At 43.1% G+C, this 14,714-nt stretch overlaps 1 protein-coding gene across 1 annotated transcript in view; it reads right to left on the reverse strand.

The window, feature by feature from the left end:
* Positions 1–14,603, reverse strand: part of lrpprc (leucine-rich pentatricopeptide repeat containing) — a 53,063-nt gene extending 38,460 nt beyond the window's left edge. The window contains exons 1-14 of the mRNA XM_088304913.1: positions 14,357–14,603; positions 13,163–13,365; positions 12,873–12,995; positions 12,424–12,545; positions 12,248–12,306; positions 11,722–11,808; positions 10,966–11,092; positions 10,742–10,886; positions 10,487–10,644; positions 9,927–10,032; positions 9,741–9,848; positions 2,301–2,419; positions 1,400–1,490; positions 53–122 (exon numbers count right to left, since the gene is read on the reverse strand). Coding sequence (XP_088161039.1) covers positions 53–122; positions 1,400–1,490; positions 2,301–2,419; positions 9,741–9,848; positions 9,927–10,032; positions 10,487–10,644; positions 10,742–10,886; positions 10,966–11,092; positions 11,722–11,808; positions 12,248–12,306; positions 12,424–12,545; positions 12,873–12,995; positions 13,163–13,365; positions 14,357–14,535 — 1,697 coding nt within the window. The 5' untranslated portion in view covers positions 14,536–14,603. The remainder of the gene's footprint in view (positions 1–52; positions 123–1,399; positions 1,491–2,300; positions 2,420–9,740; positions 9,849–9,926; positions 10,033–10,486; positions 10,645–10,741; positions 10,887–10,965; positions 11,093–11,721; positions 11,809–12,247; positions 12,307–12,423; positions 12,546–12,872; positions 12,996–13,162; positions 13,366–14,356) is intronic.
* Between the last annotated feature and the right edge of the window lie 111 nt (positions 14,604–14,714).

Below are 14,714 nucleotides of genomic sequence, written 5' to 3' on the forward strand. Positions count from 1 at the left end.
ATGGTGGAGACAAACAAAAAAAAAAAAGCATACAACAGGTTAATTGACTCACTTTCTGAAGCCTTGGATGAGGCTGCCGCGGAAAATCCCAAGGTCCAGAGCGGGGTGGGAGGGGTCGGACACTGGAAAAGAGAAGAAAGTGGAGATGAATAAATACATAAAACTGTTTAATCTGCACTATTGATTTGTCTTCAAATGGCCATCTAATTTTCATGTGATTCACGCTCTTAATTCAGAAAGTGATTCATGTATATGCAATGAAATGTTTGCCATCCGTCCATTATCTGAGCTGCTGCTCAAAATTTAAAAGAAAATAACCATCACTCCCTTCATTCAGTTTTAATTTCATTAAATGAAATTGTTCATTTTTATGTAAAATTTTTGGCTTGACTTCCTCGTTAATGAACCTCAAATTCTTGTTTCGAGTGTGTGGGCAGAAGCATGGGGAGAACCCGCAAATTGTGCACAAGACAGCCAGAGCCAAGATTGGAACATGGAACTTCAGACCAGTCAGGCAAAAGTGCTAACCACGAGTACGTACATCCAGCTGACCAAACAAATCAAATTAGTACTGTTCGGAAAATAACCGAAACATGGGGAGGCAAATATGACTCTAAAATCCTAATTATGTTGAGCTTTTTTTTTTGTGACACTTAATCCAAAAGACGGACCGGCCTCAACAAAAAGAAATACAAGACAAGAGAGCAAGACAAAAGAAAGAAACAATAAGTAACGTTACTTATCATCAAATCTGTGTTTTACTGTTTTTAATAGATGTTCACCTTTTTTTTAACACTTTAGAGTGCAACATTGATAATTGCCAGCCACAATTTGACCATATAACTGATCATTCCAAGTTCCTTTGTTTCCATTTATTTTGAAACAGAAATCAAACAAAATCGAAGTCTCCCCACGCCACGTCACTTGATAGCATCTGTTGATAAACAAAGAAAGGTGCTAAAATACTGGAATTAATTAACGTTATATTCTTCTTAAAATAGATTTAAAAAAATAAATAAAGGGACACAGAGCTGACAGCAAATGCGAAAAATGAGCAAAGGAGACTAAAACCAGCAAAAAGACAAACACGGGAAGCGTCATCCATTATTTAACCGGGCCCCCTTTACACCACGCTGCTCGGCCCGGTCGATGCGCTTCTCGTCCTGCGCTCTTTACATATGCACACACACTAATCTCTTTAAAGGTCTGATGAGCGTCGAAGAGTGTGCGGGTGTGCATGTGTGTGTGCGCGTGCACTGGGCCAATTAGCCCGCAGGCATAGCAGCAATTCTTATAATGACGGGTGCTCAAGATGCAAGGTAAACTCGTTTAGAACGGGTGGAAGATTAAGTAAACGTGCATTGGCTGAATATGCGTGTGCGCGTGTGTGTGTACCCACACAACGTATAGAGTTGAGCTAAGTTGTTAGTAGCCACCAGTCGAATCTCTGAAGTTAAGAAACCCTCTGACTCCAGTGGAATGCCTGCATCCTGAAACATGGAAATATTACATTCAAAAGAGCATCAAAATAAGTTCTACAGTGAAAAGAATTAACATCTCATTCCTATTTTTACGCTAGCCACATTCTTGAAACACATTTCAACTTAACGAAACACAAATGTGACTCGGGCCACTTTTATACGTGGCCCTCGATTGCATACGTTAGGGAGTTTTTGGAACGCAAAGGCAGCCTGAACGGCCAGTTCGCATGCATCCGTCAATAATCCGCAGGTCAAAACGTGCACCGCTTGGGCGGAGAGAGTGTGCTGGCAGCTAGGAGATCAAATTTGAAAAGTTGTTTTGAGTAACACTATTGACTTTATATTTTATTAGAATTTAACCTTATGTGAAACATGAAGCATCAAGTGGACATTTATGGTGATATTAATAATTTAGCTACTCATTTCTTACGCGCGGCAATGTCGTGTCATCATCCTTCATTACGTCTCCATGAAATGAGACTTTTAAAGCCTTGTGTTGTCATTTCTCCCAAATACTGTTTTTCTACCTCCTATCGAATCGCTCCACTGCAGAAATGCTCGGCCACAATGGACCACATTTACTTCAGTAAACACTACGTTGTGAGTGATGTCGTCTTTTCAGCACATGCGGGTCACTGGGGACGCATATGGAAGGTCGCATTTATAATGTAATGTGAACGTTTAAACAATAACCTTTTTCACATGAAGCCCCACTTCTCCGCAGTGTTCTTAAGTACTGGATATTAGTTTTGATTTTAACTAAATTAATATCAAGTATAAAATGTGTATATGGATATTTATTTATCACACACACAGCACCTTGAGAGCCTGTCGTGCTGCCTCAACACTGGGGAAGACTGGATGGATGTAGCTGGACATGGTGTCAAGGTCCGGGGTGATGTCAAGCCCCTGCATGCCCTTCATCACCTCCACAAGACCTTCAAAACACACACAAATATCACAAACTTTATTGACAAACCAAGGAGGAACACTTTTGTTTAGCGCTGGCAGTTTACCAGCCTTTGCTTAGCACACTCAAGTGCAAGCCTGGAGCGGTGAAAGCTGCAGGAAAGCGCAGCTAAGCAATCAACACACACATACGCACAACACTCTTAGCCTTTGAGTGAAAAAAACACCCCCCCCCCCCCCTCCAACTAAATGCTCATGGATGCCAACCGCTCCACCTTGAATTAGGGTGGAATACATCGACACGCACTTGGCCTGAAGTAGACTCTTGCAAGCGTTGCCCTGCTCTCCAGCAGAGCCCTGAGGTCCTGCCCCAGGGAAGTCAGGCCTAAACAGCCACATGCATATGGAACAGCCACACACGCTCACACACACGCGCACGCAAGTGTGTGTGTGTGAGAACGCACGAATGAAAGGCAGCGACAACAGCAGCACTTTGCATATGTCTGCGAGCGTGCCCGTGAGAGCTAAAACGAATGGCCCAACACATTCCGTGTGTATACATACATTCACTTTAAGTGCGGTTTTGCGCCGGAAATATCCCTCCATCTATATGACCGCATCCAGCACATACCACCCTCCCATGCGGCCTTCTGCAAACTACCTAAAATTGCTTGAGTTGGCACACCTTAACATGCTGTGTGTATTTCTGCCCCCCACTCAGGTTTCACAACACACACGCTCGTATCTGGAGCTCCGTTTCCGTATCCTCTCGGGATGTATGCGCTCACCTGGCAGTCTCGCTCTTTGGCTGAATAATAGATGAGTCCCAGGCTTTTACACGCCATTAAAATCCGCGGCCGCCTTATAGAAGGTACGGCTACCTGAGCCAGCGCTGTCCATTTATACCCCAGCGGTCCATATATTGCTCATTCATCCGGGCCCTCTCACTATCCATCTTCTTTTCGCTTGCTGCCCCTTTTCCAAGAAAAACAAGCAAACAAGTGATCTTCCTCCTTCTCAATGGACTATCCGTCCATTCAGCCGTCGGCTGGTCCATTCTTATCCTCCCTCTAATCGCTTCTTTCCCACTGCTTTTTTTTTCTGAAAGAGAAAGGAGTTCCTGCTGAATAATCCATAATCAATCCCACTGCAGCAGACAAACAGAAAACAAGTGAATGGAGACCTGGGACGGTTTGGGGGGAAAAGGCGCAAGTCTGCACACAAGCCATTGTGCTCATGGGAAATTTTACAGTAGCTATTTGAACACTCTGCAGACCACCCCTAAGTGAGGCTGCAATCAAATTTTAAAATTATCACACAACCAAGCAGATATTTTGTAATTCGCTCTTGTTGGCAGACACTTCAGAGACCCAACGATATGGATAACAAAAATGTTAAAAAAAAAAATAAAAAAAAAAGGCTTTACTGGACCATACATGACCCCAATCACAATGTTTAGTGGAACTTTGTCAACTTGATGAATGCTGATCCCAAAAATTTAGGCAAACCAAATGTTTCCATTTTCAGAACTAAAAAATTTAAACAAAAACACTTTCACAACCATCAGTGAAATCTCCACAAAAGAATGAGTTGGAACAAGACCAGGAGTGACGGAAAAATAAATCAATAAAATGATATGACTACACGCAAAATACAGAATAGCACAAGATCATGTGGCATCTCAATCTCAAAAGTGACACCCTCAGCTTTGGGCCGTGTCTTGAACAACTTCTATTTTTGCGCAGGCCTTGGAAGTGAATCCAAAGGAGGATGACGGAGGGGAAGTGCGGTGAGGGGTCCTCTCCAGGTTGGTTAACGTGAAGGCTGACACATATCCGGGCGAGAAGTATCCAAGTAGTGAGTTAAGGATGGCAGCGGTCACATGATATCATCATCAGCTTCATGTCTTCAGGTTAACTGTCAAAAGATGAGAAGTGAGCGCCCAGCCCTGAGAGCAGCGGCGGAGCGGAGACAACCGGTAGCTGTCGTCTCCACCCCGACCTTGGACATGAGTACCTGTCACTTCTCCTCTTTTAACCCTGCGAACTCGCACTGGCGCCATCTTCCCCCAGCGCCAGCACTCTGTGGTTGCGACTCTACAGAGGGTGCATTCGATTTTGCAGCGATATAAAGAGTGTCCGAAAAACAACAACGGTGCAAGCAAATGGTACATTCTTGACAGCAGCTTTGAATCAACTTACTGAGGCTTAATTTTCTCAATTAGGGCAGAACCACGACGTAGGAGTTAGCAATTCTGCCCAACCGTTCTCAGGTTCTGGGATTGAATCTCTGCTTTGACCTTCCCGTGTCCACCTCCTGTAACAATGTATTAATGTGTTTTCATTTGTGTTCTAATATCCTGATTATTTATATTATACGCTATATCAATAAAGTTGTATTGAATTGTCAAAGTTTTTTGCACTAATACTGAAAATAAGGCACGGGGGTGGAGGGGATTCACCGTACTTGTCACATGTTTTAGCGTGAGCAAGAGCTGAGCCCATTTTTATGACAGGAAAATGTGTTCTGCGTTGGCCCTGCTTTCGTTGTGAGCAGAGCAAGTAATCAACTAAACAAATGAAAAATACAACTTTTGACTGAAAATGTTTTTTTGTTGAATTTATTTCATTTCATTTCTTCAGGCACTAAATTCTCATCTGGCTCTAGATAATTTTTTAATGTAATGCACCTTGAGCCACATGATTTTTTTTTTTTGGTCCAACCACTTGAAAAAATAAAATTGAGTAAATTCAACACACCATTTCTCCCCCAGTGTACACCAGAAGCTTTTGGGTTTTTTTTTTAGGACGGCACAAGAAATCATTGTTGTCTTAAATGTTAAGCCTGGGATGAGGAACACATTCAACACATCTGTTTCCGTCATCAAAATTCCCTTGTTCATATTTCTCCTTGTCGCTGCTGACCCCCGCTTTATCAAGCTCGAGACCTCAATCAAAAAATATCTCAACCACGGATAACTTTGCATCTCCATTTGTCTCTTTTGTCTTGCTGGTTGAAAGAAAGTAACAAGTCTATTCTAAGCAGTAGAAAATAGCAATATCCGTTTTCAAATTGAGGGAGTAAAAGTAAAAAGTTGAACAATCTGCTTCAGTGCAGTAACAAAGCACCTGTACCTTGCTTCTTGCAATCACTACTTGAGCTACAGTAGACGGAAACTCTTGGTGGAAATGTGACATGAGAAATCGAGATGGACAGCAAAAGAGAGTTCAAGGTGAGGTCGCATGAGCAGGCAGGTGCAGACCGCACAAAACAAGAGCAGAATAGCCCCCACCCTTTCCTCAGCGGTATCCTACACCCACCACCCCCCTCCCTTGTTCGACCATGTCAAAAGTGATAAAAAGTGCTGCGCGTGGCGAGTGCTGACAAGCGATGACTAGCTGGCGGCAGGTGGGCAGTGCGGGCCGGCATATGCTTCCGCTAAATCCACACCTCATCAAAATGCCACCCGCCCTCTCTGTCCTTTTGCGCTCCCCTCCCAATTCCGCAGCTCCGGACCGCTTTGCCCGGTAGTGACACCTGTGGACAAAAAGCGACACGGCGCTTAATATTTTATGGAGCGTGCACAGTGGGGCGCATAATCCAAAGTGAATTCCCTCAGAGCGCTTGCATTTACATGAAATCAAGTCACTCTGCATCAGTCACATCACCTGCAAAGCCCCCCACTCCCGCCGCTTCCATCCCTCTGGAAGGCCACCCTCCCTCTCTGTCCACACACACGCGCACGCACGCCCGCACACCCTGCAGCCGGGGAGTGTGTGAGAGCGAGCGGAGGGGAAGAAGCTGCATCATTCATGAGTGTTAAGGCAGTCCAGCGTGTGAGCGAAAGAGCAGTTTCTCCACTTTCCTTCCTTCCGTTTTACACCGTGATGACTAAATGGACGCTACCCTGCGTTGGAGGGGCTCCCAAGAAGCTGCGGTTTGGCCAGTGTGTGTGTGTGTGTGTGCGTACGTGCGTGCGTCTCTGTGGGTGAGGGGGTGTGCATGCGTGTGTGTGTGTGTGTTAGAAAATCATGCCTCTTTTTTTTTTCTTTTTCCTACGCTGCCAAGTCAGGCGCTAAAGCCTCGCATCGACGAGCCGTCTCGACCGCACAAGAGGAGTTGATCTTGCGCGGGACCGAGCGCTTCCTCCTCCCTGTCAATTAGCTGACAGCGGCAAAATGCATCATTTATCAATCGCTCTAAAAAACCCAAAGAAAGGGGAGGACGACGGCGCATGGTAAAAAATAAAGCACTTAAAAGCCCAGCCGCCTCTGCCGCCGACATGCGTTTGACAGCAAGTCCGCTAACGAGTGGTGAATTCTGACAATGTCGACTATCTGCCACTGAGACGATTCCACCACTCCGCCTCCTCCCCCTGCTCCTCCAAGCTCATGCAGGACATAAACATGAGGCTCAAGCGGGGGAATAACTGCAGAGTAGCAGCAAGAATCATCTCCATAAGTCGCGAGCCATTCAAACTGTCACAAAGAACAAAAGAAAAGAAACTTTAGAGACACTGTGACAATGTTTCTCACAAACAAGGAGAGTGATGAATTTTCATCTTAACAGGATGTCACTGGCAAAAATATAATACACACGAAAATGCTCAGTTTAAAATGGACAAAGGGACGAAGGATCCTTTAAAGAAAAGCAGCGATCAACAGACTTTGACCAGACTTTATAAGAATCAGAATCAGAGAGGATATACTGTATGGGCTTGCAAATAATTGCTGAGTTCATGGACATATTACGGCTCCCAAAATGAAAATTCCTTAGCCAGAAAAAGACAAATAGATATTTCAAGAAGGCCTTGACATCCTGTGAGATTCTGGACTTAAAATGATTCAAAGGCCAAGACAAGAATTCAGGAATTCATTGAAAATGAAGTGAAGGTTTTATCAAGTTATTCCCATTCTTTTAAATACACAAAATGTTTAATTGGAGGGCTGAACGATTTTAGGAAAAAATAGTAGTGCAATTTTTCTGGCAGACATTTCGATCTGATTAGTAATTTTCTCCACAATGGACAATAACGTTTACAAATATGACAGAAATTGCCATTTTACCATGAAAAACAACAAAAGCCATTCCTGCAATAATGCACAGACACTAAGTGGTTTTGCGAGGGGGAGGGGGCAGTTCTTAAGTTTTTAAAAACAACTTGTCGTCAAGTATAATTTTGGATTTATGTGTGATTATGTGTGTGAAAATGCATTTTTAAACCCCAAAATGTTTTACATTTCACACCAATGTACCATACTTTCCGGCCTATAAGACACACATGCATATAAGCCGCAGCAACTCATTTTGGAAGGAAAAACAAACAAAAAAATGATATACAGGCCGCACCAGACTATAAGCTGCAGTTTTCTACGTTGAAAAAAAAATTGTTGTTTACTGCATGTACAGAACGATTTTGGACTGTGAAAGCACATAAAGGTACATAAACAGATGTTAAAACTGCCTTTTAACACGACAACTACTTTGCTAATTAAAACAGAACAGACCCAAGAGAAAAAAAAAAAAAAATCAAGATTCATTTAGCGGATTTTCTGAACTATAGAGCGCCCCTACCGGTGAAAGAAAAATCAACAGAAAAGCTGCACCATTGTATTAGCCGCATGGTTCAAAAGTAGCAGCTTATATTCCGGAAAATACAGTACAGGTCCTTTGTACAGAAATTTCAAAATCATTGGCCCTTAGCAAAGCTAAATGGATTCAAATATAACATTTTGAGACCTATTATTGTGTAGATCGTGCAAATATTATTGATGAGTTTATAAACATTTAATATGCGTTTGACATTGAACCTCTTCGTCATGATGACGTCAGTCATTTGCATATTGCGGTCTGAGAGCGTCGGCTAAATTGCTAACGTAGCCGTCATCTTACTTGATATCTACATACGTATTGATTGCAATACAACATTTCTGTTCATAGCTCTCCGCCCGAACGCGGTCCTCATCAGACTTTGGTGAAAGCTCCACTGTACAACTAAGCACGAATTTTGGGTCTTTCCTGACTCGGTATTTCACATTAGCAAGCTTAGTGACTCCTCGTTTGATTCCTCGGCTTCTTGTTAGTGGGGTGGTTTATTTGCCGCCACGGAGGAGATGATCTGCATCACGCAGCTTGTGCTGCGCGCAGACTTGCATATAGTACAAATGAAGTCCGTATTGCTGCGCCGCCTTTTTTTTTTTTTTTTTAAACCGATGCGCCACAGGTTAGTGGCCTGCTTCGTGAGTGTGGAGCACAAGAGCCCTTTAATTTAAAAAAAAAAACACGCAGCTTTGACGATCTCGAAATTGTGTTATCTGAGATTCCAATTTTGGTCCCAAAACGTTAAATCTTTCAGCCCTATGTGATTACGTTCTTTAAAAAAATAAATAGCTTTGACTTCATAAATCAGTCAAACTCTCCAAACAAAATGTCCATGCTACAGAGTCAATTCACAAAGAAAACTGAGGTGTAATAAATGGGTTGCACGCATCAAAACTGTAGCTGGCGGGAAAGACAAAGATTCAGGTGGCCACAAAGATCAGAGGGCCGCGAGGAAATAAGCTACTCAACATTCACATCTGATGACATTTCCTCAAAGTCAAGAGTGTTTTTTATCGCGATTGGGGAGCTGGGACCTTCTCTAAAAACTTTGCCATCTCTTGGCCGAGTCCCCCCAGAGAGTGCACGTGTTTGCTTCATCTCCTCTCGCTCAAACGCTCTCACGCGGGGGGGGGGATCAGACCTCTTCGCCCTTGGCTGCCCCGGTCCGGTGAAATCCGTCCCAGTTGGGGGTTGTGCCATTAATATTTGAGCTGAAGCGTTCCTTTTAAAAGCTCTTTCTGCTACAAAATACCTCTCATAAGCCCCCTCTCTACATTGCAAAAATAACACAAAATGGTTGCTTGCTCAGATGGGACATAGAGACGGATGCTTGCCAGGTTGCTGTCTACTTTTGTCATTGTTGGGGTCTCACGGCAGCCCAAACTTGAATAATATCATTATTCCTACTAAACATTGACTCACTTTCAAAAGTGAAACCCCAGCAATAGCTTTGAATGTGTCCGAGACAATGAAGGGTAAAGAGGACCAACTATACCACAGACAGAAAAAAACTACTTCAGGTAAAAAAGTGGCCATTCTAACCAGATATAGCGTTCTGACAAACTGTTTTTTGGGAAAGTATTGTCACAATGCTACTCATGAGCTTGTGCATGCCCATAGTAGTAACTGAGTGCATTACTGTGTGTGACTGATAATCCTTAAACTGTCAATAAAAAGAGGGCATTTACAATATTAAATGTCTATCCAGCCTTCCTACACAAGCGTGTGTGTGCGTGTATGTGCATATACCAGCTGCGTTGTTGTCCTTCGTGTGCTGTGTCAACAGGGGCCAGAAGTAATGGGGTCTGATGGGTAAATTCTGTTCTTTCATCGTCTTCATCAACTCCAAAGACAAATCTGCAAGAACCGGAAGTAGCCTTTAAAGACGTTACCATCGCCTTGCGTTACACAAAGTATCCTGTTTAAGTGGCGTACGGGTCTTTTTCGCCTCCAGGGCGCAAGACAGGGTGAAGGCGAGCGGCGACGTGTGCAACTGGGCGTCATGCAGCTCTTTGCAGTAATGGCTGATCTTCTCCAGTGGCTGTAATTCAAACAACAAAAAGGGTCACGACAAGCAACAAGACATTTGACAAAGCTTAAAAAAAAAGGCCTAAAAAGTGTTTCCGTCTGACACTGTGGCTGACTTTTTACTAAAATTTTGATCGCTCAAAGGAAATACAATTTTTCTGTGACTGGCTGGCCACCAGGTCAAATGTATTATTGCAATTTTATTCTCTGATCTGAGATTTGACAAGAGCGCCTGGACATGGCATTTTGGTGAAAGATGTGCAATCTGCATCAGATCTGGGTTAAATGTTTGTCACTACAGCTTCTGACCGTGTATGCCAGGGGTGTCCATTCTTTTTCAGTATGCGAGCTACTTATAAAATAATCAAGTCCAAGTGATCAACCTACTATTTGAAAATGGATTTAGAATAAAAGTGCCAGGTGCTGAGATCCTACGACTGACTCTGTGAATGAGTAATATCAAGCACCGTGTCCATGTTGATGCAGTGTCTAAGGAAGAAGTTTCCCAGGTTGGCCGAGTCCATGTTGACGTCGTCCGACTGCAGGCTGGGAAACGTTTTCAGGATGAGGAAAGCAGTGTCTTCGTGGCCCTGAGTGATGAAGCTCAGACACAAGTTCATCGCATCTGCAAGGTGAGCATTGTTTAACCATTTAGAGACAGTCACAAACAGCACGCGCCAAACAGTTAATTGAAAGAGCGAACGTCGCATATGCAGGCACACCTGGAACGTAACCCCTCTCGTGCCTCAAGCGCTCCAACATTACGGGGATGTGCTGCTGATGCCCAGCTTTGGTCAGCGTGTACATCACTTCCATGATGTCTCGGTCCATCAGACTGCAGTCGACGCTCTCCGCCTCCTCCAGTGTCTGATGTGGAGCAGCCATCGTCATTGATTCAAATATTGAGGGATACAATATTCAATTTAAAGAACACACACACACACACCTTCTTCAGACTGTCCATGTCTCCCTTCTCGGCGTAAGCATTCAGCAGAGACACAAACGTCTCGGGACCCGGCTCGATTCCAGCTCCCCGCATGACTGACAGGATATTCTTTGCGCTTTCAATGTCGCTGTCGCACACAAAACATTTTTAGCAAATTGATCCGTGAGCACAAACCATTTTGTTATGCTGTGTCAAACTGACCCGTTTAATGTGAACAAAATTGTGTTTGTTCGGAATATCAACAAGTGCAAGAGTTTATTTCACTTCATCGGCAAGTTGTGTTCATGAGAGAGCAATTATTTTATTCAGGGTTTTATGTTTTGTATCTGACAATATTGGATAATTAAACTAAACAATGCCGAACTGACCAAGGAACATTATTGCAGTTCCAGAGAAAAACACCATGAGGGAGAGTTAAATTGGGGTACGTATTGATTTTTTTTTTTTTAGTATTTGTGAGAGAGAGAGAGAGTGAGAGATCGAGAGAGGAAATATAAAATGGAATGTAAAAAATGTATATAAAGTATTTATGCCCATTTTAGTGCCTAGTGATGATCAATAGATAAATAAATAAAATGGTGCAAGTAAAAAAAAAAAGATAAAACAAATTTATAAAAAAAAAAAAATTTGTTAAGAACAAGGCATGCCGCCAATTCTGAAACATGGCATTTTCGCTATCGTTTTAAACCAGCCAATTTGACCTGCAAGATAACAGGACGATAAAGGTTAAGAGGCAAAGGCGGAAGCAGAGCTCACCCTGCTCGCGCGTGGCCTGTTATCAGCGCATTAAAAACAGCTTCGGTGATGGGAAGGTCTTTGCTCTTCATGAAACCCAAAATGGTGCTGGAATGAAACAAGTAGACCAATTCACAATCGGGGATTCAAAAATACACAAAATATCCTCAACAATTACAACTGCGTCAGTTGATAACAATTCATCATTGGCGTGTTTTTGACAATTTAAAACAATCAGCCAGTTTTGAGGAGCGATCCTGACTCATGCATAAGAGCTCAACCTGCAGCCCTCCGGGGCGAGGCCAAGTACCTTGTTTTAGACACCTTGAAAACAGCCGATCTTCACCCAATCTAGCTGCTAAATCATGGGCAAAGAAGCTTGATGGAGAAGAGCTGGTAATATATTAATTAGCTCACTATAATGTGGTTGTAGGTTGGTTGCGTAATGTGCCACTTGATGGGCAGGCAGCCTACTCCTGATGCCCACCTATTTTTATAGAACCAATTAAAGTCCAATTTCCACAACACATGCCCTTCACAAGCTCACCTGGCACCTTCAATGTCTCCATTTTGGCAGTAGGCTGCGATGAGTCTCTGGTAGGTAACCTAGAAACACAAATGACTGCAATTCAGAACAATGTGCATGAAGCAAAACAGTTGTCCTTGTTATGATAGTGACAGCAACATCATCCAGTACGGTTTTTCACACTCTCTTCGTCTTACTCTGTTTGGCAGGACATTGGCGGCCTCCATCTTGGCCAGGAAGTCGGTGGGCGAAAACTTGAACTCATTCTGCAGGTACACCTTCAGCAAGGCATTGTAGTGACTCACGTCATATTGCGCACCTTGTGGGATTAATAAAACAAAATGCCATTGCTGCAATTGCTCTAGTCTACAATAAGACGTTTCACCATGACATGTCACATACTTCCGTCACGTCATGTGTTAATGTGTAAAATAATTAATAGACCTGATGCCGATTATGATATTTGTTCACCAAAGGGGATGTTTGAACGTCAAGCGTTAAATAAATAAACAAAATACAAAATTAAAATAAAGATCAGCTGATTTTAAGAGCTTATATCAACCGATTAAATTGGGACGGTCAGGCCCTAATTAAAACACATTTGGATTTGAGCAAAAAGCACCACTGCGCGAGTCCTCTCGCTCACCCAGTTCTTGCAGCTTAGCCCAGACGCGGTGAGCCAGCTCAGTGCGCTCCTCCAGGCCCATTTCTGGCAACAGGGAGCCACAGCTGCGCAGCAATAGTAGGGCCTGGTTACCACTCGGATAACCTGCAATCACATAGAGAGACAGAGTTTATTATCGCTGATAAAAATGACAAAGACAACAGGCATATTTGTAGTTAATAAAAGAAGCAAAACAGTTCAACTTTCTACTTGTACCTCTTTATATTTGATTTAACTCATAAACTGCAGGAGTTCATGTCTGCCATAGTTACCCATCCTGCAGATGTCGTGGAAGATGCGCAGCAGCAAGGTCTTGGTGATCCGACCGGTCCTTCTCACCGAACTGTCCAGCTTGGCCAAGGCCCAGTCGAACTGCTGGGCCTGTTTGGAACGCACCGTCACGTTAGGCTCGTCCCTCTTCTCCGAAGCCACTCCATAGCTGCGGACGCATCCCACTGCACGTGGCCACACATGACTGTAGCGGGTGAATGGGGTAAAAGAAAAAATTAGATTAATCAACCAAGATTATAATTCACAACACACACAGACATTTACTTTCAAAATTATGGACAATTTAAAGCAGTGATGCCAGTTTGCTGCGGTACATTAGAGTGCTGTGAGAGCTTGTCAGTTGTGCAGTGCGAAATTACTCAATTTCACTTACTTGGTGCAAAAACTTTAATCTATTACTATAAACAATGTATCTTTGTTCATCTATCTATGCCAGTGACATAGAGTGACCAGTAGAACAATTACATACTTTTCCACTAGATGGCAGAAGGTAAAATTTACCTACAGTATGTAGCCACATGCTGGCAGTTAATATACCAGAATAATAGCTTTTTGGTGAAAAGAAAGAAGGCAGAATTCACACTGTGTAAAATAGGTAGGATTTGGATATATTTCAGGCAAGATGAACAGTATTTTGAGACATTTTCAGTTGATGGTATGAAATTATGTTCTCAAATGTGTGCCCTGGCCTATTTGAGACACTTCACTGAAAAGCCATCAGCTCCTCAGTGACGTTCAACTGAGAGTAATACGGGTGCTGCTTCATGGTTAGATGCTGCAAGAGAAAACAACTCTTACTTTCTAAATTTACGGCATTTCTGAAGAATGAGTCGGTGAAAATATGTCAAATCAAAGACCATATTACGTCGGCTCATGCGCAATCTAAAATTATGGTTAAAAATTACAATGCAATTGTAAAAGTGCTTCACTGTATTATTCCAAGTCATCATACGCTTGATACGCATGTTAACCTGATTACCTAACAATGTATATTCATGTTATATTAAACAAAGTGAACGACAGTGACAATAAACAAATGCACCATAACAACATTGCAATCATTGTGTGTGTAATAGTACAAATCATGCTGGTTTTGTGGGTGTCATTGAACCTCAATGACATCTGCGTATCAGGCTAACGCGCATGGATGGCGGCTAGCCAAGCGAGCGGCTTACCCGGCCGCGTTTCCAACACTCAGGCGCGTCTGTCGGCTCACAATTCCCGTCCTGCCGACACCAACACTTGCGCTATACAGCCGACTGTGTGGCAGTCCGTTTCTTCTGGTCCCCGCAATTTGGAGCGAGCCCAAAGGCGAAAACTTGAGAAACCGGGTTGATCTCAAGAGCGCGGCCATGTTTGCTATGTCGCAGGAGGCAATGACGAGCAAGACTTCCGTACTACGTCGTCACTAGAGCACCGCGAGACTTGGGACGCAATTTTAACGTGCCATTGAAACAATACGGAAAACTCAGCTTATTTCAGTAGTTTATTTTAAAAACGGAAAATTGTACATTTATTTTTATCATATAGTAT

The sequence above is a fragment of the Idiotropiscis lumnitzeri genome, chromosome 9, assembly GCF_059441095.1.
Source record: "Idiotropiscis lumnitzeri isolate Australia: NSW breed Sydney's pygmy pipehorse chromosome 9, RoL_Ilum_1.0, whole genome shotgun sequence".
Lineage (NCBI taxonomy): Eukaryota > Metazoa > Chordata > Actinopteri > Syngnathiformes > Syngnathidae > Idiotropiscis > Idiotropiscis lumnitzeri.